The 20,910-nt window shown below is 36.9% G+C and overlaps 1 protein-coding gene across 32 annotated transcripts in view; it reads right to left on the reverse strand.

Moving 5' to 3' along the window:
• CCSER2 (coiled-coil serine rich protein 2) overlaps positions 1-20,910 on the reverse strand; it is a 163,767-nt gene that overhangs the window by 58,772 nt on the left and 84,085 nt on the right. For 28 of the 32 annotated variants that reach the window (XR_014075051.1, XM_081563271.1, XM_081563398.1 and 25 more), the window contains one exon: positions 12,436-12,631. Coding sequence is in view for 27 of the 32 variants with exons in the window: in XM_081563271.1 (XP_081419397.1) it covers positions 12,436-12,631 (196 nt within the window). In the remaining 5 variants the exon portion in view is untranslated. Of the gene's footprint in view, positions 1-12,431; positions 12,632-20,910 lie in introns of all 32 variants that reach the window. The other 4 variants (XR_014075052.1, XR_014075053.1, XR_014075062.1 and 1 more) reach the window with 1 other exon arrangement.

A 20,910-nucleotide genomic window follows, 5' to 3' on the forward strand; every position in this document is an offset into this window, starting at 1 on the left:
GAAAATCAAAACCAGAAAAATAATCTTCAAACACTTAGAAAGTAACAAGAAACTTCTTTGATCCATGGGTCAAAAGAAGTACCAAGGTAAAGAAAATATTTTGAGTTGAAAGGAAAATAAAACCATATATCAAAATCTGTGGAACACAATTAAAGCAGTGCATAGAAGGAAAAATTATTGTACCAGATACTTACATTAAAGCAAAGTTGTCAAATCCACAACTGGAGCAAAATAAAGCCAGCACAAACAGAAAGATGAAAATAATAGAGTATGGAAGTTAATGAAATTGAAAATCAAGAAACAGAAATCAGTGAAGTCAATTTAAAACATGCAGGGAAAAAAAAGAAATCAATAAAGCCAAAGCAGGTTTTTTGACAACTGCAAACCATCACCAAAACAGCCAAAAGGCATTTATAAAGTGACTACTTTTAACAAGAGCAACAACAAAAATAATGATAATGTGAAAATCTAGGGTTTTTAACTGACTTCATTAACTCAAATTTTAAATACTTGCCCAAAAATTACATTCAATTTTTTTAATATCCATTTGTCTCATCACTTACATAACTGACAAAAAACATATATATAAAGAACTATCAATAATCAAAAATAAAACAAACAAAAATTTTGTTAGCAAAAAAATAAGACACTTCACAAAAGAAGATACACAACTGGAAAATAAGCATAAGAAAAGATGCTAAATCTCATTAGTCATTAGGCAAATGCAAATTAAAACCAGAGTGAGATACCAATGCATATCTAAGGGAAGGGCTTTTGAAAAATATTGACAATATCAAGTGTGAACCAGATGCAGAACATTTGGAACTCACATTAATCATGGTAGGAATACAAAATCAAATAACCACTTTGGAAAACAGCTTGGTGATTTCGTAAGAAGTTAGATATATACTTATCACCTAGCATTCCCGTGCCCAAGTGAGAAATTAAAACATCCTCACATGAAAATCTGTGCACGAATGTTTAGAGTGGCTTTATTCACAATTGCCAAAAACTGGAAAAAGACACAAATATCCTTCAACTGCTAAACAGATAAACAGACTATGACATATGTATACAGTGTAATACTACTAAGAAGGGCAATGCCAAAGATTCTTCAAACTACCATACAACTCACAGGCTCACTTCACACACTAGCAGATAATGTTCAAAGTTCTTCATGGTAGGCTTCAACAATACATAAACCTAGAACTTCCAGATATACAAGCTGGATTTAGAAAAGGCAGAGGAACCAGAGATCAAATTGCCAACATCTGCTGGATAATAGAAAAAGCAAGAGAATTCCAGAAAAAAAATCTACTTCTGCTTCATTGACTACGCTCAAGCCTTTGACTGTGTGTATCACAATAAACTGTGGAAAATTCTTAAAGAGATGGGACCAGCAGACCACTTTACTTGCTTGCTGAGAAATCTGTATGCAGATCAAGAAGCAACAGTTAGAACTGGACATGGAACAATGGACTGGTTCAAAATGGGAAAGGAGTACATCAAAGCTGTAGAGTGATGCTCTGCTTATTTAACTTATATGCAAAGTATATTAAGTGAAACATTGGGCTGGATGAATCACAAGCTGGAATCAAGACTGCCGGGAGAAATATCAATAACCTCAGATATGCAGATGACACCACCCTTACAGCACAAAGTGAACAGGAACTAAAGAGCCTCTTGATGAAGGTTGAAAGAGGAGAGTGAAAAAGCTGGCTTAAAACTCAACATTTCAAAAACTAAGATCATGGCATCCGGTCCCATCACTTCATGGCAAATAGATGGGGAAGAAAATGGAAACAGTAACAAATTTTATTTTCTTGAGCTCTAACATCACTACAGATGGTGACTGCAGCCATGAAATTAGAAGATGCTTGCTCCTTGGAAGAAAAACTGTGACAAGCCGAGACAGTGTATTAAGAAGCAGAGGCATCACTTTATCAACAAAGGTCCATATAGTCAAAGCTATGATTTCTCCAGTAGTCATGTAAGGATGTGAGAGTTGAACCATAAAGAAGGTTGACTGCCAAAGAATTGATGCTTTCCAACTGTGGTATTCGAAAGAGAAGACTCTTGAGGGTCCCTTGGACTGCAAGATCATCAAACCAGTCAATCTTAAAGAAAATCAACCCTGAATATTCACTGAATGGTGTTGAAGCTGAAGCTCCAATACTTTGGCTGCTTGATACAAACAGCTGAGTCAGTGAGTAAGACCCTGATGCTGGGAAAGATTAAGGGCATGAAAAGTAGGGGGTGACAGAAGCCAGAGATAGTGGAGGATAGGGAAGCTTGGCAAGCTGCAGTCCAAAGGGTCGGAAAGAGTCAGACATGACTGAGTGACTGAACAACAAATATAACATCAATTTTGCCTCTTATCTAAAAGGGCTAAAATATATTTACTAGATGGCCAAAGGAAAAGTTTTCAAAAGTTTCAAAAGTTTTCCTTTAGGACACAAAGGAAATATCAATACATTCCAAAGAATTTATATCCTATAGACTTTATTCTTTACTATTAATGTTCTAAGATTTGTTGTTGTTTAGTTGCTAAGTCGTGTCTGACTCTTTGCAACCCCATAGACTGTAGCCCGCCAAGCTCCTCTGTCTATGGGATTTCCCAGGGAAGAATACTACAGTGAGTTGCCATTTCCTTCTCCAAGGGATATTCCCAGCCCAGGGATTGATCCCATTAGCTCCTGCACTGCAGGGGTTTTTTTTTACTGCTGAGCCACCAGATTAGAAATTAATTAGAAAAGAAGTCTTGTATACCAAACCTGCATTTTTGAAAATTAAAAAAATTCTTTTAAATAAAATAAATTTATAGCACAGCCCAAGACAACCGGGATTCATTAATGTTTAAGTTATTGGTATATCGCTAAGAGTTGGACACAACTGAGCAACTGACCAACCACATGTCTCAAAGGTATGTCTCAGAGCCTTCCAATTTTTAACAGGCTAATAGTATAGATTCAAGAGATCAAAGAAGGAAAAGGCTATTATTTCCATCAAAGCTCAAGAGTTTAAAGATCATGAATATAATCTCCAATTCTATCTATAATAAAACCACACACCCTCCAAATAACTTTGACACTAAATAATAGTAGTACTCTCTATAAAACCTTGACTTAGATGAAAAGTATTCAGGCCAAAATTAGGAAACATTTTGAGACAAGTCTTTTTAAGTTTTCAGGGTGGTGGTGGGGAATCATAAAATGTACAGAAAACATTCTCTTTTTAAAAACCACTGAATAACAACCATGCATGCAATGTTCATGCTTCATACTACACATACTAGTGCCGTGCTCAGTCACTTCAGTCATGTCTGACTCTTCATGAACCCATGGACTATAACCTACCAGGCTCCCCTGTTGATAGGATTTCAGGCAAGAATACTGGATTGGGCTGCCATTTCCTCCTCCAGGGGATCTTCCTGACCCAGGGATCAAACCTGTGTCTCTTATGTCTCCTGAATCGGCAAGCAGGTTCTTTACCACTAGCACCAAGGAGCTAACATTTATTGACCAGTGTTGGGCACTGTTCTAAGCATTTTGTATAAACATATTTAATAAATGCATAGATGCAAAAACATAAAAACTATAACACACCCCTGTACAAAAGTGAACAATTCATAGTTAACTGATTATCCAAGTATTCTGGCTCCTTTACTAAGTGAAGTGTTTTAGCAGCTTCTGTGGGTTCTAGTTAGGATTTTTTTTATGTCTTTATTGACTTTGTTACAATATTGCTTGCACTTTATATTTTGGGTTTTTGGCCATGAGGCATGTGCGATCTTAGTTCCCTAACCAAGAATGGAACCCACGATCCCTGCATTGGAAGGCAAAGTCTTAACCACTAGACCACCAAGGAAGTCCGAGTTAGGATTTTTGAGCTCTGAATGCAATTAACCTTAAGTTGATTAACTCTTATGTCATTAGCATTTTACTAAAGTTTCAAAAAGACAGGTAAACCTTTCTCTGTTCTAGGAGGAAGACTTCCACCATCTTCCATTTTTCTTTTTCAACAAAGCATAAAGGTAAACTTTTGTTCTAATATTTAAACTCTTCACATTTATTAACATGTAGGAAACCCTATAACAAATTCCATCTTACCCAGGTGGGTCTTCCATTAGTTTGCAAAAACTGGGATCTTCCTATCAGTTCCAAAGCAGCTGCAATGGACATGGACACTTGAAATGAACTAACCAAAAGCCTGGCAGCACTGACCAATCTCTGCTGACAAGCAGCATTAGTGATGTCAACAAAGCTCCCTTGTGTTTCTGATATGCTACAACACAATCACAAGAGGCATCCTAGGAAAGGGAGTGGAGGAAGAGGAGAGATTTTTTTCATTTTCTTTTCATAAGTCACTTTTTTAAAAAGCAGAACTAAATGAATGAACATCATTATCACATCACACAAACTGTAGAATGTGCGCTAACATCAATTTTTAAGTAATACTGTAATTCACCTATGGTATTTAAAATCTAATGATTCAAACTATATTTGGAAAGATCATAAAAATATAATCATAAAGTCTGATTTTCAATAAGAGTTTAAGAAATGAGTTGGTCCTCACGATGCTTGGGGCAAAGACATTTTCAAAACAGAAAAATTTTACTGACATCCAAATTGACTAGAACATTGTTATATATGGCTAAAATCTGTAATATTCTAAGCAAATCTTATTTATAAATTTCATCAGTTTAAACTTTTTTATTAAACCTGAGTGTTTAACTTGTACATATAGACATCTTTTTCTATAGGTTTGTCATTTAAAAATACTAGTTGTAGATGTCTTCTAATTTTTCTACATTTAAAAAAAAATTTAACTCTTCAAACCATCTGAGTTTACTGGCTTCCCTAGTAGCTCACCTGGGAAAGAATCTGCCTGCAAAGCAAGAGATTCCGGCTCAATTCAAGGGTTGGGATGATCCCCTGGGGAAGGGATAGGTTACCTACTCCAGGATTCTTGGGCTTCTCTGGTGGCTCAGACTATAAAGAATATGCCTACGATGTGGGAGACATGGGTTCGATCCCTGGGTTAGGAAGATCCCCTGGAGGAGGGCATGGCAACCTACTCCAGTATTCTTACCTAGAGAATTCCCATGGACAGAGGAGCCTATGGGGTCGCAAAGATTTGGACACGACTGAGCAACTAAGCACAGCATAGTTTCTACACTATTCTACTTTATTAAGAAAAATACTTACGATGGACAAAATTTATTTCAAAATCTACTAACCAGCTGTAACACATAGTTTTAAGAACAATGCAGTAGACACAGGACAAGAATTACATTTTCCTTCTTTTTATCTTCATTACCAGCACAATCCTTGAAACTCAACAAGTGCTTAATAAAGTACATTGAATGATGTATATTGAACAGCCAATGGATTCTAAAGTAAACAGAATTAGCTTTTTAGGCAGCTACATAAAATTATAAGCAATGCAAGTAATTAAAAATCCTCGACCTTCACATTTTTATCATTATTGATGTTGCTACTGTCAGTAATATAAGAATTAACATTATTAACTGCTTTCTATGCATCAGACACTATGCTTAGCACTTGATCTAAATTTCCTCATGTTTTCTTTACAACAGTCCTGAAACAGGAGCTACTAGAATTTCTACTTCTTTTATGAGGAAATCTAGGCATAGGAAGTTTAAATAATTTAACTTATCCAAGATCACACAACAGACAAGTGGAAAAAATGTCCTGAATTCAAATTCTAATTTTTGAATACATCTATTATTATTAACTTTCATCATTATTCTAGAAATTTAACATTATCTCAATTAACCCACAACTAAAAACAATTTAAATGTCTATCAACAAGTAAATGGATGAAAATAAAACTGTGGTATACATACACACACACACACACACACACATAATGGAATGTTATCCAACAATAAAAAGTAATATACTGAAACTCACAAAACACAGATGAGTATCAAAATCATTACGGTGAGTGAAAAAATCCAGCAACAAAAAAGAACACACTGTATAGTTCAGAGGAAGACAAAACTTTCAGATGAAATTCTAGAAAGGACAAAACCTTAGTAACAGAAAGCAGAGCAATGGCTGCCTGGGCCAGGTTTGAGAGAAGATTGACTACAAAGGGACATGAGAGAATTTTAGCAGCAACAGAAATGTCCTATATTTTGATTGTTGTAGTAGCGGTTACACAGCTGTATATATTCATCAAAACTCAAATTACATACTGAAAATAGGCACACTTCATCTGAACGCAAATTCTACCTTGATAAAGTCAATCATTTTTTAAAAATTTGCTTCTTTTTCCTCCTCACTTTCCTTTATCTTCCTGAATAAGGCAAAAATAAACAAATAAATAAGTCTCCAACCAAAAAGGACAGTCCAGCAAAGGGTTTCAGAATCTAAGGAGGTTGAAAAACAGGTCCCTGCTGGTGGCCAGCTTACCAAGGCATATCAGAGCTTAAAAAACTGAAAAGGGCATACACAGAGGGGATGGGAGAACAATTGGATACCAGAGTCAAATCTGAACAGAATGAGGAGGATATATGTGCAGCCTGGTGTGGGCTCTAAGTCTAAGCAGAGTGGCGTGGAGTGGGCACACACCCACAGGAGGGCCTTTAGAGAGCTACCAGAGCTCAAGCAGCATGCAGAGGGCCTCTCTGAAGGAAAAGGCCCGGTGTCAGGTGTCAAACCAAAGTAGGGTTAAGAAGGTACCCATGTGCAGGCATCAACTGACATCTGTAGTGTCAAGCCCAAGCAGAGTGAAGAGGCATCCATAGGAAGAGGAGACTGGTGTGGAGTATCAGAATCCATGAGGCTGACAAGGAGTCAGAGCCCAAGTAGGGTGAGGAAGGTGTACACGGGAGAGTAGCCAGGCATGGAGATTCAGAATCTTAGAGGGGTGAGAAGGTCAAGTGTACAGGAGAGGCGGTGAGAAGCTGATTATAGTCAGGAGAATTGGTTAAAAGAGTAAATATATTATGGTCAACAAAGTGAAAAGAAAACTGAGGAAATACTAGTTTGAAGAAATCTACAAAAACGTGACAACTTTTAAAAGCAACGTGTGATGGTAAACCAGATCTTTCTGCTATAAAAAATACTACACCAGGACAAAGGGCAAAATCTGAACAGGCTCTGAGGATTAAATGGTAGTAATATGTCAATGTTGCAAAATTTCCTGATTTTGAAATGCAGAATAAAGCCACAATTAAATACCACTAGAGTCCCATCACATTACAAAAATTAAGAAGTCTGATAATACCAAGTGTTGTTCAGATGCAGAACAATGCAAAAAAGCATTTACTACTTGAAGAGAGTGAAACAGATTGAACAATTTTGGGAAATAGCTTCTTATTTCTGGAATATTTCTATGCCCCATGACACAGAAATAGTTAGTTATTTAAGTAGAATTTTCACACATGTATACCAAGAATACATCATATCAATATTATTTGTCATAGCAAAAAAAAAAAAAAAACAAACCCTGTAAAGAACCAAAATGGACATCAATAGTAAAATGGAGAAAGAAACTATTCAGAATTGGACACTACAAAAACGAAAATTAATGAAGCAGCTGCTGCTGCTGCTGCTAAGTCGCTTCAGTCGTGTTCAACTCTGTGCGACCCCACAGACGTCAGCCCACCAGGCTCTGCCGTCCCTGGGATTCTCCAGGCAAGAACTCTGGAGTGGATTGCCATTTCCTTCTCCAATGCATGAAAGTGAAAAGTGAAAGTGAAGTCGCTCAGTTGTGTCTGACTCTTTGTGACCCCATGGACTGTAGCCTACCAGGCTCCTCTGTCCGTGGGATTTTCCAGGCAAGAGTACTGGAGTGGGGTGCCATTGCCTTCTCCATAATGAAGCAGAACTAAACATAAATATGAAAGAACCTTAAAGAAAATGCTGAATGGAAGAAGCAATTCACAGAGAAATACTTACAGTATAATTTCATTTATGTAAAGTTCTAAGAGACAAAACTAGTATATTTATAGGGACACAGACAGTGAAAGTGTTAGTCACTCAGTTGTGAACTGAGTATGAACTGTAGCCCGCCAGGTTCCTCTGTCCATAATATTCTCCAGGCCAAGAACACTGGAGTAGGTTGCCATTCTCTTCTCCAGGGGATCTTCCCAACCCAGGAAAAGAACCTGGGTCCCCTGCGTTGCAGGCAGATGCTTTACCATCTGAGCCAACAGAGAGGGCCAAAAATTAACAGAAAAAGAAACGAGGGGAGTACTAGATTCTGGAAAGGGAAGGTACTGAAATAAAGAATGAACACTTCTTAATGTCTCATTCCTTAACCTGGGTGGTGAGTATAAAACTGTGTCATGTTACTCATTAAAGGGTACCCTTAAGCTGTATATGCTCTTTTTATGTATATTTCATGAACTTATTTTTCCTGTTATGATGAAAAAAGTCTGGGGATAGAGAAGCTTGAGTTCCCTGACTTTTCTGTGGTTCTCTGCCACCACATGGCAATCATTCAGCAGCTCCTCAACTCTTAGTGCACTCATCCAGGATGCTACAGCTGTAAATAGTCCATCCACCTGGCACTGCACCCATGCATCCATTCCCCCCACACACAGAGACAGAGAGAGAGAGAGAGGAACGAAGAGAAAGAGACAGAGACCGACAGACAAGAGAATTATGTGAGAGACACACTACTGGTTTTATTCTGGAGCTGAGAGGAAACAACAAAACAAAACATTTGTATGGCATACCTGATAATTCATAAAACACTCATGCTCACGCCAGGGAGACAGGGTATGAATCATCAGGATCAAATATCTAGACAGGTATGAATCATCAGGATCAAATATTTTGTAATTCCAAAGAAAAATATCAAAGAGATCATCATGTACCTCTCACTACTCCACATTAGATTTTTCATTTCTCACTCCAAGGTCAAAACAGATGCTGAATGTGATAATATGATAAAAGCAAACAGGGAAAATAATGAACTAAGAGTGAAGAAAATGGATGAGCAAAACCACTCATGCTCATGTGGGTTAGAAATATGGGAATTAACTGGAAGTCTGCATAAGGCAAGAATAGATTCTCAGCCTTCTACCTCTATTCCAGGAAGAAAAAAATGCAGAAGTTTCTTCTCTGGAGAAACAGTAACAACCTGAGAAGGAAAAACACTCTACTTGGTTAAGTACTGAGGGTCCACTAACATTCATGTGTCACTGTAAAGTGAAGCTGGCTAGCTGACAAGACCAACCCATGTGTAAAGAGTCCTGAATCAACTTTTTTACCCTTTAATCTTAAATATTAATAAACAACAAAGACTCATTATATATCTGAAGAAATATTCCAAAAGAAAGAGAAACTAAAACTCAAAAAACAAAATGACCATTTAGAAAGAGATAATAATGTAGGGAACTTGAGAAATCTTAACAAAACACAACAGAAACAAGCTACTTAATATATTTATTAACAAAATAAGAACTGAATGATATGAAAAAGGAAAGGCATACAATAAAGAGCTCTTAGAAACTGAAAATACAACTGCCAAGATAAATAATTCAACAGAGACAGGGAGCTGGAATATGAAGGTGAGGAAATACACCAGAAAACGTAATCAAAGAAAAGGAAAATATGAAAGAAAAAAAGACTGAAAACTTAACTCATAAGTTCTAATTTGGATTACCAAGAATTCCAGAAAGATACGCTCAGATACCCAGAGAAAACAGGATAAATAAAATAATCATAGAAATGACTTAAGGAAATTTCACACTACATGAATCTTCATAAAACTCAGTAATTACCCATACGTTAAGTGGAAAAGGAACAAGTACAACAAAATTTAAATCCCAGGACATCACTGAAACTGCAGAATGCCAGAAATAAAAGACTAAAAATCTCCCAGAGAGATTAAAAACAGAAAAAACACAAGGTAAGATGGATTAGAATGTAGTAGACTTTTCTCAGTGGCTAAACTGGATCCTAGAAAAGTAATGACTTCAAATTTCTAAGGAAAAACCCACTTCTATACCAGTCAAAGTATTCCATCCCTGCCAAACTATTAATATAAACTAAATATGAGAGTAGATAAGAGATTTCAATGACATATCAGCTAGAAAAAAAAGTACCATCCATTTGCCCTCTCTTAGGAAGTAAATTAAGGATATATTCCTGCTAAATATGACAGCAAACTAAGAAAAAAGAGGTTATCCAAGAAATAACAGTCCCAATCCCAGAAGACGATGAAAAAAATCTCTGTATGATAATTCTAAAGACGCTTAGTAACCTGTTCAGATTAGAAAAGGCTGGCTAAGGTGGGGAGAAGGACAGAAATATTGCTTTTTTCATTAAGCTTCTGGATACTGTGATTTTTTTTAAAACCATGTACACATATCACACTGAAGTTTTTATAATTACTAAAGGGAAAAATTAAGAGGCAGTTATACAAAATACTGGACTAATCCAGCTTTTAACTTCTATCAGCATTTTAGGAAATGTTAAAAATATCCTACACAGATTTTGCAATTTTCTTCTCATAATTTTGTTTTCACTGCATAAACAAAGGATAAAGTCAATTTGGTCAATGTGTACTATCTAAAATTTCATTATGACAGAAAAAAGCCATTAAAATATTCACAGGTTTTTCATAAACTATCTCAAAAAACAGCTTTCTGCTTTTATGGCACTTATCATTGGTTACCAGTCCACCTCTTCTCTCCTGAATTACGCGACTTCTCTCGTTACTAGAGGTGGCCCAGCCTTAATCAGATGATATTCAATTATGCTTCATGTTTCAGGGCAAAACAGCCAGACACAAAACAGGGTAAAGCTAGTACTAACTCCAAACACATATTTAACACATTTCGGCTATTTCTCACCTCTTCTACCTTTTCTTTCCATTGTCTATGAAGCTCCTGATCAAAAAATCTTCTCCCCAGACCAGCAAACAGAGAAATGCTATAAACTGAATCTATCTCCTAGTTATAGTTAAACTAAGGTGTAAACTCTGTGTCTGGGTATTTGAATCACTGAATCTCTTTCTGCCTCGAGAGAAATCTAAGAATCTCAGATCCGAAAAGGATTCTCCACTTTCCTGCTCCTGGCCTTACACAGGTAGGTGTCTTTTAAGAAGGCAGTCAAATATCAGGGCTTCCTTAGTGGTCCAGTGGTTAAGAATCCTCCTGCCAAAGCAGGGGACATGGTTTCGATCCCTGGTGCAGGAAGATCTCACATGCCGCGGAGCAACTAAGCCTGTGAAGCTGTGCTACTGAGCCAGTGCTCTTGACCCTGTGCACCTAGAGCCTGTGTTCCACAGCAAGAGAAGTCACCACAATGACAAGCCCGTGCACTGCACTGGAGAGGAGTGCTCCCCTCACCGTAACTACAGAAAGTCCATGCATAGCAACAAAAAGCCAAAAATATATGAATACATCTTTTTTAAAAGGGGGACTACTCAAACTACTCAAACATCTACAGGAATAGAGAAGAGCAGTCCAGCAAAGCCATAATTAAGTAACATAAAATGATTTACATGACTAAGAGGATATTCAGAGTAATTGTAGTTACTAACAGAGGAGCCACATTTCATTTCAAATAGCCTTTACTGAGCATTTATCTCAACGGCCTCCAAATGGTTTGGATGGCCACCACAAATTCTAAGACATGGTCCCTGCTCATAACAAGCTAGAACATACAATGCTGAGGAAGGTAACTTAAAAAGTAAGCTGTGTAGAGAATCTAGACTGTTCTTCCTCAACCATAATTTTAAGTTAAACTTGCCCAGTCTACAAAACACAAATATAGATTTAAAACTAAAGATATTCCTGACTTAAAGTTAGTATTTTATTCCTTAGTTTTTTGATTTACATTGGACCCTTTCTGTATGTGTTAACTGTTCAAACCAAGAAAATACTACTGAATCAGAAGTCAGCTTCTACTATCAGCTCACCATGTGGACAACCACATCACTGCTCGCTCTGAGTCTACGTTTTCTCCAAAAAAATGAGAAGACTGGAGAAGTTTAAACTTGAAGGTTTCAAACCAAAGTGCGATTATGTGACTATGATTATATAAAATGCTGTTTCTTATTTCTCACTTAGCTGAAATTATAGTAGCAGCCAGTGATGACTGAACACCTACTGTGTTTCAGGTATTAAATCACTCAATTTGTAACCATGAACTCTAGCTCTCTTAACAACCTTACAACATAGGTACTATGAAAATGAGGAAACAGAAGCAGAGAGCTCACCAAATATTATATAGCTCATAAATGTTGGTGACTTTACAGAGACCATCATGCAAAACCCCAAGTGTTTTTCCTCTCAGAAGAGTTTCTGTTAGGTACTGTTTACAACCATTATTTCTCCACAAATCTAAATACTCATTAGAAACTCAACTTTACTTTAAAAAAAAAAGTAAAGTCAATCCATTTGCAATTCAAAATATCAAGAGTTGAAAATGTTCCCTATGTACTAACCTGATGCAGCAGCCGTTTCAGCTTGAGTAACTGAGTTTTTACAGCAGTGCAATCCTGAACCATATGCCGAAGGGTCATCTCATCCAGTATCACCGTATTTTCTGGTACATCTACAAACATCTTCTGAGCCTGGAAAAAGGGGGTCCCTCCATAGCTTTCAAAATGACCCAAAGGAGATTCTCTATAGGGAGAGCCTCTGGAAGGGCAGGGGAAGAAGTTGGAGGGAAAAGATATACAATATAATTTCAGAAAGAAATAAAGATTATGAAATTATTACAGTGATTATTACAAATCATTTATTATCACAAAGCCTTTTGACTTTCACTCATCTCAGATAGTGAATTTGTTTTCACTGAAAATTTCAATCAATTCTATTTGTCATTAACACAGTTATCATCTGCACTCCCTCCTTTTGTATTTTACACATTGGTTAAGTAAATCTTATTCCTTAGGAACTAGAGTAGAAACAAAAACCTCTGGGGAAACGCCTTGTCTGAAAAAAATTATATTTATTTTACTTTTCTGCACTGATTGATCTTTAGCTTTTAATTTTAGTTACTCTCTTAAACTTCACACATTTTTTTAGCTGTTAGCCTCATTAATTCCCAGTTTAGATATACCCCTGGACTCCTATTTCTGGGAAGTTCCAGCAGGTAGTTAAGACAAATATAGTGTTATTCTTCTTTTGTTTTTACATTGCTGATAAACCATCTTCTCCAGTAAAGATCAAACAAGGTTTTACCGAAGTCTTATACACATCATATATTTCCTAATTTTAAACTACCTTAAAAAATATCTATTCTTTTTTAAAATTTTTAAAAAAAATTTTAAAGTTTCCTTTGTTCCACACAATAACACATGTTGAATAAGAGGAAATAAAAACTAGGGGTAATGTGTTTCATGGACATGAAAAACACAATGTTTTAACCAGAAGTCATAGCTGTAGCAATCTAAAATTTACTGCATTCACATTACACATAATCCCAGTTAGTTTTTAATACAAGAACTTGTCATATATGTGAAATTTCAATATTTAAAATAATACACTAAAAAAGTATTCTCTCCAATATAACATCTACATTAACATATCAGGATTAAAGTTAAATGCATGGATGCATTAAGTTTCAAAAGTAGAAATACATTTGCTAATAAATTTTCTAGGTTTTAACAAATATTCCAAAATCTCTAAATTCTCAAATATTCAACATGAGCTTGGTTTTCAAAAGGTTATTATTCTTCTTTGAAGCTACTTCTCATACTTGATTTCAGGCCTGATTTTTCTTTCAACCCAAGAAAGAGATTTTAAGAACATTTAAATTGCTGATCCACACATAAGACCCTAATTTGTACACATTTAACTATTTTATCTTTATTGATTCAAAATATAGTTGGATTATTAAATTCAATAATTCAAAATTATAATCCAAAATAATTCAAAAATTCAATTAAATTTTAAATACTGATAATTATTACTATGACTTTACCATCCATAACTCAATAGACAAGATATATACAGAGTGAAGAAAAATTTTTCAAGTAGTAAGACAAAAAGAATCACCTGGCAAATGAATAGTAGAGACAAGAGTTATGTTTTTGGAGAAAAAGTTGACATACTTTGGGAAATTGTTTTAAATAGGAAAGAACTTGGGATGAATTATGAAGTATGAGGTTTGAGTTGGGCAGAAATGAAAGGTGAAAGCTTTCTAGAAAAAGAAAACAAAAAGAAACTGCACAAAAGTGCATGTTTTTCAGGGACAAGGAAATTCATATACGGCTTAGGGGACCACAAACAGCCTGAATCCAATTCATTCTTCTACTTCATCCCTCAATATACCTGCCTCCCTTAGACCAACTTTTTGATCCATAGCCAATTACCAGAGACTGCCAAAGCATGTATCAGGAATGGAATAATGGCTTATATTAGATTTAGGCATAAATATGGACCACATGTAAGGAAGTGATGAATTAAAAACATTTCAAAGGAAGTGTCAAAAGGTCTTGATCACTAACTGAATATGGGGACAAAGAACTGGTACCTAGATAAGCCAAAATAGTGTAAAAGACACAGTTTCAGCCTAGAACTTAAGTTTTTATGTTGGCTGATGGTAACTGCTGCTGCTGCTGCTGCTGCTAAGTCGCTTCAGTCGTGTCCGACTCTGTGCGACCCCATAGACGGCAGCCCACCAGGCTCCTCCGTCCCTGGGATTCTCCAGGCAAGAACACTGGAGTGGATTGCCATTTCCTTCACCAATGCATGAAAGTGAAAAGTGAAAGTGAAGTCGCTCAGTCGTGTCTGACTCTTAGCGACCCCATGGACTGCAGCCTACCAGGCTCCTCCATCCATGGCATATATGCCTTAAGCTGCATTTTTAATACTTTCACCATGAGACCCAAAACTAAACTTTTATCTCGTCCAAGTCTTAATGCCCCTCAACTAGATAAAACTGTTTTATGATCCGTAACTTATTTTATAGCATAAATGAAAGAACTCTGCATACATGTCACCTCTAATTGATTATAAGCCCTTTGAAAACGAGGACTTATTCATTTCTACATTATCCAATTAATGCAGATTATCTGAGTTCAAATCTCAGCTCTGTCACTCACTAGCTATATAACACAAAGGGCAAGTTACTTTATCTATGCTTCATTTTCCTGACCTATAAAATGAGGATAAGAGTATCTCACTAGGTTGGTAAAAGGATTAAATGACTTAATAATATAGTTAAAGTGCTTGGAATGGTGCTTGATATATAATAATTGTTAGGCAAAAATAAATTACTGATGTATTACTATTATTATTACTATCAATAATTTCTAACTTCTTTATATTGAAAATTTTTTCTAACACAAATGTCAAAAGCCCACTATAATGCCATATACCCTTATCTTAGATTACCCAATTGATAAATGTTGACACAATGCTCTATTAATATGTGTGTAAATTGTTACTAAACCAAAAGACAGTAAGCTGGAAATAACATGTCAATGAGGGCCATTTGAAGGTTGCTGGGGAAAAAAATGAATATAATTGAGAAGGTACAGAGACAGAAGAAGACAAAACTGAAACAGAAAGCAAATATATGAGAAGCTATTTTCAGAAAATAAAGAGAGACTGTTAAAAACAGAAGGGAAAAACAAGATAATGAAGATTTTGAGATTTTACATTCTGAGAAGATGATACAGTTCATACAGGAAAATCTGAATCTTTGAAAAAGAATGAGAGGTAAAAACATGAGACAAACAGGACTGGACAAAATACCTTATGTTAGCTTGACAGTCATAACTCTGTACTTTTGTACAAATTTTAATTAACAATCACTGACTTCTAGAAGAGAAATTAGGTCATGAAAGCAGGAGAAGACTTTAAACTGCTTTGGAGAAAACACTGGAAGGTGAACAGTGTGTTTGCAAAGGCAGAACCTATGTGGTCAATCACAGGCCAAATAGGTTAGTGGATATGAAGAATTGAACCAATACAAGTATGGATGAAGGTAAAATTTACCTCAGTGGTTAAGAAGCATAAGAATGAAATGCTCACTATCATTAGTATCACTTAACATTGTTCTACAAGTATAGCCAATAAAATCAACAACAACAACAAAAAGTATCAGAATAACTACAAAAAGGAAATCTGTAAGAAATAAGCTTTTTCAAAACCAACTTAAATTTAAACCATATACAGCAGCAGCACCTGATATTCAATCCACACATCAAATAATCACTTGGCTGCATAATCACTTATTGCAATTTCAAAATAATCTCCCCAAATTATATGTCTCTATCCATACATTTACATTCTTCTCCACTTCTATCAGAGCTTCTTTATGACTAAGATATGTGATTTTTGTGTGAAACTGAAGATTTGTGATTCATAGGTTAGAATGGTGAGTGGAGATACTCTGTGTGTGTGTGAGAGAGAGAACGAAAGAGATTTGGGGATTTTTCTTTCTCATTTATCTCCTAATCTCAATCACAGTTTGACTTCAAAAAGCCTTTAGCTTTTTTCTCACTATTAATAAAAATGGTATATTAAAAGTTAAACACATATTTTTAACATCATGGTTATCTATTCTTTAATGCTAGATTCAACATAATCTCAATAAAAATCCCAACAAGATATTCTGTGGATATCAACAGAGTCATTCTCAAGTTTATATGAACAGGCAAAAGACCCAGAATAACCAATACAATATTGAAGAATAAGAAAGTCAGAACACTGATACTATCTTACAGACTTTCTGTATCAACTGACAGTAATCAAGACTGTGGTAGAGACAAAAAGATTAATGGAACAGAATAGAGGGTCCAAAAATTCACCCATACACACAGTCAACTGATCCTTGGTAAGCAAGAGAGTTCCAGGAAAACAACTACTTCTATTTTATTGACTACACCAAAGCCTCTGACTGTGTGGATCACAATAAACTGTGGAAAGTTCTTCAAGAGACGGGAATACCAGACCACCTGACCTGCCTCCTGAGAAATCTGTTATGTTGGTCATGAAGCAACAGTTAGAACTGGACATGGAACAACGGACTGGTTCCAAATTGGGAAAAAAGTACATCAAGGCTGTATTTTGTCACCCTCGTTATTTAACTTATATGCAGAGTATATCATGTGAAATGCCAGGCTGGACGAAGCACAAGCTGGAATCAAGATTGCTGGGAGAAATATCAATAACCTCAGATATGGAGATGACATCACCCTTATGGCAGAAAGCAAAGAACTAAAGAGCCTCTTGATGAAAGTGAAAGAGGAGAGTGAAAAAGTTGGCTTAAAGCTCAACATTCAAAAAACTAAGATCACGGCATCCAGTCCCATCACTTCATGGCAAATAGATTGGGAAACAATGGAAACAGTGAGAGACTTTATTTTGGGGGGCTCCAAAATCACTGCAGATGGTGACTGCAGCCATGAAATCAAAAGATGCTTGCTCCGTGGAAGAAAAGCTATGACCAACCTAAGCAGCTATTAAAAAGCAGAGACATGTTGAAAAAGCAGAGACATTACGTTGCTGACAAAGGTTCGTCTAGTCAAAGTTACGGTTTTTCCAGTAGTCATGTATGGATGTGAGAGTTGGACTATAAAGAAAGCTTAGCACCGAAGATTTGATACTTTTGAACTGTGGTGTTGGAGAGACTCTTGAGAGTCCCCTGTACTGCAAGGAGATCAAACCAGTCAATCCTAAAGGAAATCAGTCCTGAATAATCATTGGAAGGACTGAAGATGAAGCTGAAGCTCCAATACTTTGGCCACCTGATGAGAAGAACTGACTCACTGGAAAAGACCCTGATGCTGGGAAAGACTGAAGACAGGAGAAGAAGGGGACAACAGAGGATGAGATGGTTGGATGGCATCACTGACACAATGGACATGAGTTTGAGCAGGCTCCAGGAGTTGGTTATGAACAGAGGAAGCCTGGCATGCTGCAGTCCATAGGGTCACAAAGAGTTGGACATGACCAAGCAACTGAACTGAGCTGAACTGATCCTTGGTAAAGGAGCAATGGCAATTCAAAGGAGAGGGGACAGTCTTTGCAACAAATAGTACTGAAACAATTAGACATTTATATACCAAGAAAACAACCTTGCACACCTTTCACAAAAATTAACTGAACACTGACTGGTCAAAGACCTAAATGTAAAATGCAAAACTACAAAATAACAATGAAAATTTAGGTGACCTTGGCAATATGTTTTTGGATATGACACAAAAAGTACAACATGAAAGAAAAGACTGACAAGTTGTCTTGCATAAAATTAAAAATACATGCTCTGTGAAAAACATCATTATGAGAATGAAAATGCAAAACACAGACTGGAGAAAATACTTGTCATAAATGTATCTGACAAAGGATTGGTATCTAAAATATATGAAGAACTCCTAAAGTTCAACAAGAAAACAGATAACCCAATTCTAAGAATGAGCAAAAGATCTAAACAGACCTCTAAGACAAAACTTATAGCCAATAAGTATATGAAAAACATGCCCAAAATCATACCATTAGAGAACTGCAAATTAAAACAACAATGAAATGCCACTGAACACCTATCAGAATGATCAAAATCCACAACACAACACCAAATTAAATGCTGACAAGGGTATGTATCAATAGGAGCTCCTACTCATTGCCGGAAGAAAAGTAAATGTACAGCCATGGCAATTTCTTACCAAACTAAACATGTATGCATGTGTGCATTCATGCTAAGTCGCTTCAGTTGAGTCCGACTCTGTGCAACCCTATGGACTGTAGCCTGCCAGGCTCCTCTGTCCATGGGATTCTCCAGGCCAGAATACTGAAGTGGACTGCCATGCTCTTCTCTCCAGGGGGTCTTCAGGACCAAGGGATCGAACCTTGGTCTCTTCTATCTCCTGCATTGGCAGGCGGGTTCTTTACCACAAGCACCATCCGGGAAGCCCAAATTAAATATACTCTTACAATATAATGCCACAATCATGCTTCTTAATATTTACCAAAATGAGTTGAATAATTACCCACATAAAGGTTTAGAGCAGCTTTTATTCATAATTACCAAATTTGGAAGCAATCAAGACGTCCTTCGGTAGGTAAACGGATAGACAAATTGTAGTTCATCCATACGTGCGTGTGCAAGTGTGCTAAGTCACTTCAGTTGTGTCCAGCTCTTTGCAACCCTATGGATTGCAGCCTGCCAGGCTCCTCTATCCATGGGATTCTCCAGGCAAGAATACTGGAGTGGGTTGTCTTGCGCTGCTCCAGGGGATTTTCGAGACCCAGGGATCCAACGCACATCTCTTCAGTCTACCTTCATTGGTAGGTGGGTTCTTTATCATTACATAAGAGTCCATTTTAGTTCATCCATACAATGGACTCTTATTTAGTGATAAAGAGAAATGATTGTTCTTAAGTGAGATAAAGCCACAGAATGACATGGAGGAATCTCCAATACACACTGCTAAAAAGAAGCTGATCTGAAAAGGCTACATTCTGTTTCCAACTGTACGACATTCTGTTTAACAGGCAAAGCTAAGGAGACAGGAAAAAGATCACTGTTTCACTGTTTGTCAAGAATGTTTCTGGGGGCAGGGGTAGCTGCTAAGTCGCTTCAGTCGTGTCCAACTCTGTGCGACCCCATAAACGGCAGCCCACCAGGCTCCCCCGTCCCTGGGATTCTCCAAGCAACAATACTGCAGTGGGTTGCCATTTCCTTCTCCAATGCATGCAAGTGTAAAGTGAAAGTGAAGTCGCTCAGTCGTGTCCGACTCTTAGCGACCCCATGGACTGCAGCCCACCAGGCTCCTCCATCCATGGGATTTTCCAGGCAAGAGTACTGGAGTGGGGTGCCATTGCAGGGGTAGAGAGGAGAAGAAAAGGATGAATAGATGGAGGATGTGGGATTTCAAGGACAGTGAAGTTATTCTGTATGATACAGTAATAGTAGATACACACAATTATGCATTTGTCAGTCCATAGAATGTACACATAACTTACTGGTTGAAAGCATTTTAAGTGAATCCTAATGTAAACTATGAATTTTAGTTAATAATAATGTATCGATGTTAACTCATTAATTGCAACAAATATTCCCCATTAATACAAAATGTTAATAATAGAGAAACTGTGTATAAGAGTTAAGGGAATATATGAGAATTCTGTACCTTCTGCCTAAAATTTCTGTAAACCTACAACTGCTCTAAAAAATAAACGCCATTAATTTTTTTTTGAACAGTCATGACAAAAGGAAAAGAAGGAAGTACTTACAGAATGGCAGAATCAAAGATCTCCAAAAATCCACTCCTCCATATAAACTCTAAGAGTGTGTGTGTGTGTTAGTCGCTCAGTCGTGTACAACTCTTTGCGAGTCCATGGACTGTAGCCCTCCAGGCTCCTCTGTCCATGGCATTCTCCAGGCCAGAATACTGGAGTGAGTGGACATGTTCTTCTCCAGGGTATCTTCCTAACCCAGGGATCGAACACAGGTCTCCCACATTGCAGGCAGATTTTTTATTGTCTGAGCTACCCAGAACACTGGCAAATTTGGCAACTTTTTCAGAACTCCAGAAACAACCAAATCAACTCTGGAATTAACAACTAAAAAGCACTTACTGAAGAAAACCAACTGACTTTTATGAGAACAAACTCTGTGACATTTAAATTATTCTATTTCCTTGTCTATCTTTCTAGCTCTGTGGCAGCTCGAAAAACAACAGCTTTACAAGTGCAGTAGCTGTGACAGCAATCTCTAAGGGTGAGATGGGAGTTAAACTGGGATTGGAACTCTCCAAGAAGCACCATTTCCAGATTAGTGTTACTATTTGACCTAACTGGCACCTCCCTAGAAAAGGCCCATTCTCAGCAGTTGTTTTATTTGAGCTGATTCAGAGCTCCCTCAGTGGGAACAGCCTTGGCTCTAATATGTTTTAAAAGAGAAAAGAAAAGAAGATTAGTAACAATGGTTTAAAAATCTCAGCTGCCTGAGATGGCAATACCAG

The sequence above is a fragment of the Giraffa tippelskirchi genome, chromosome 2 (genome assembly GCF_054371585.1).
Source record: "Giraffa tippelskirchi isolate mGirTip1 chromosome 2, T2T-mGirTip1v1.2.pri, whole genome shotgun sequence".
In the NCBI taxonomy this organism is placed as follows: domain Eukaryota; kingdom Metazoa; phylum Chordata; class Mammalia; order Artiodactyla; family Giraffidae; genus Giraffa; species Giraffa tippelskirchi.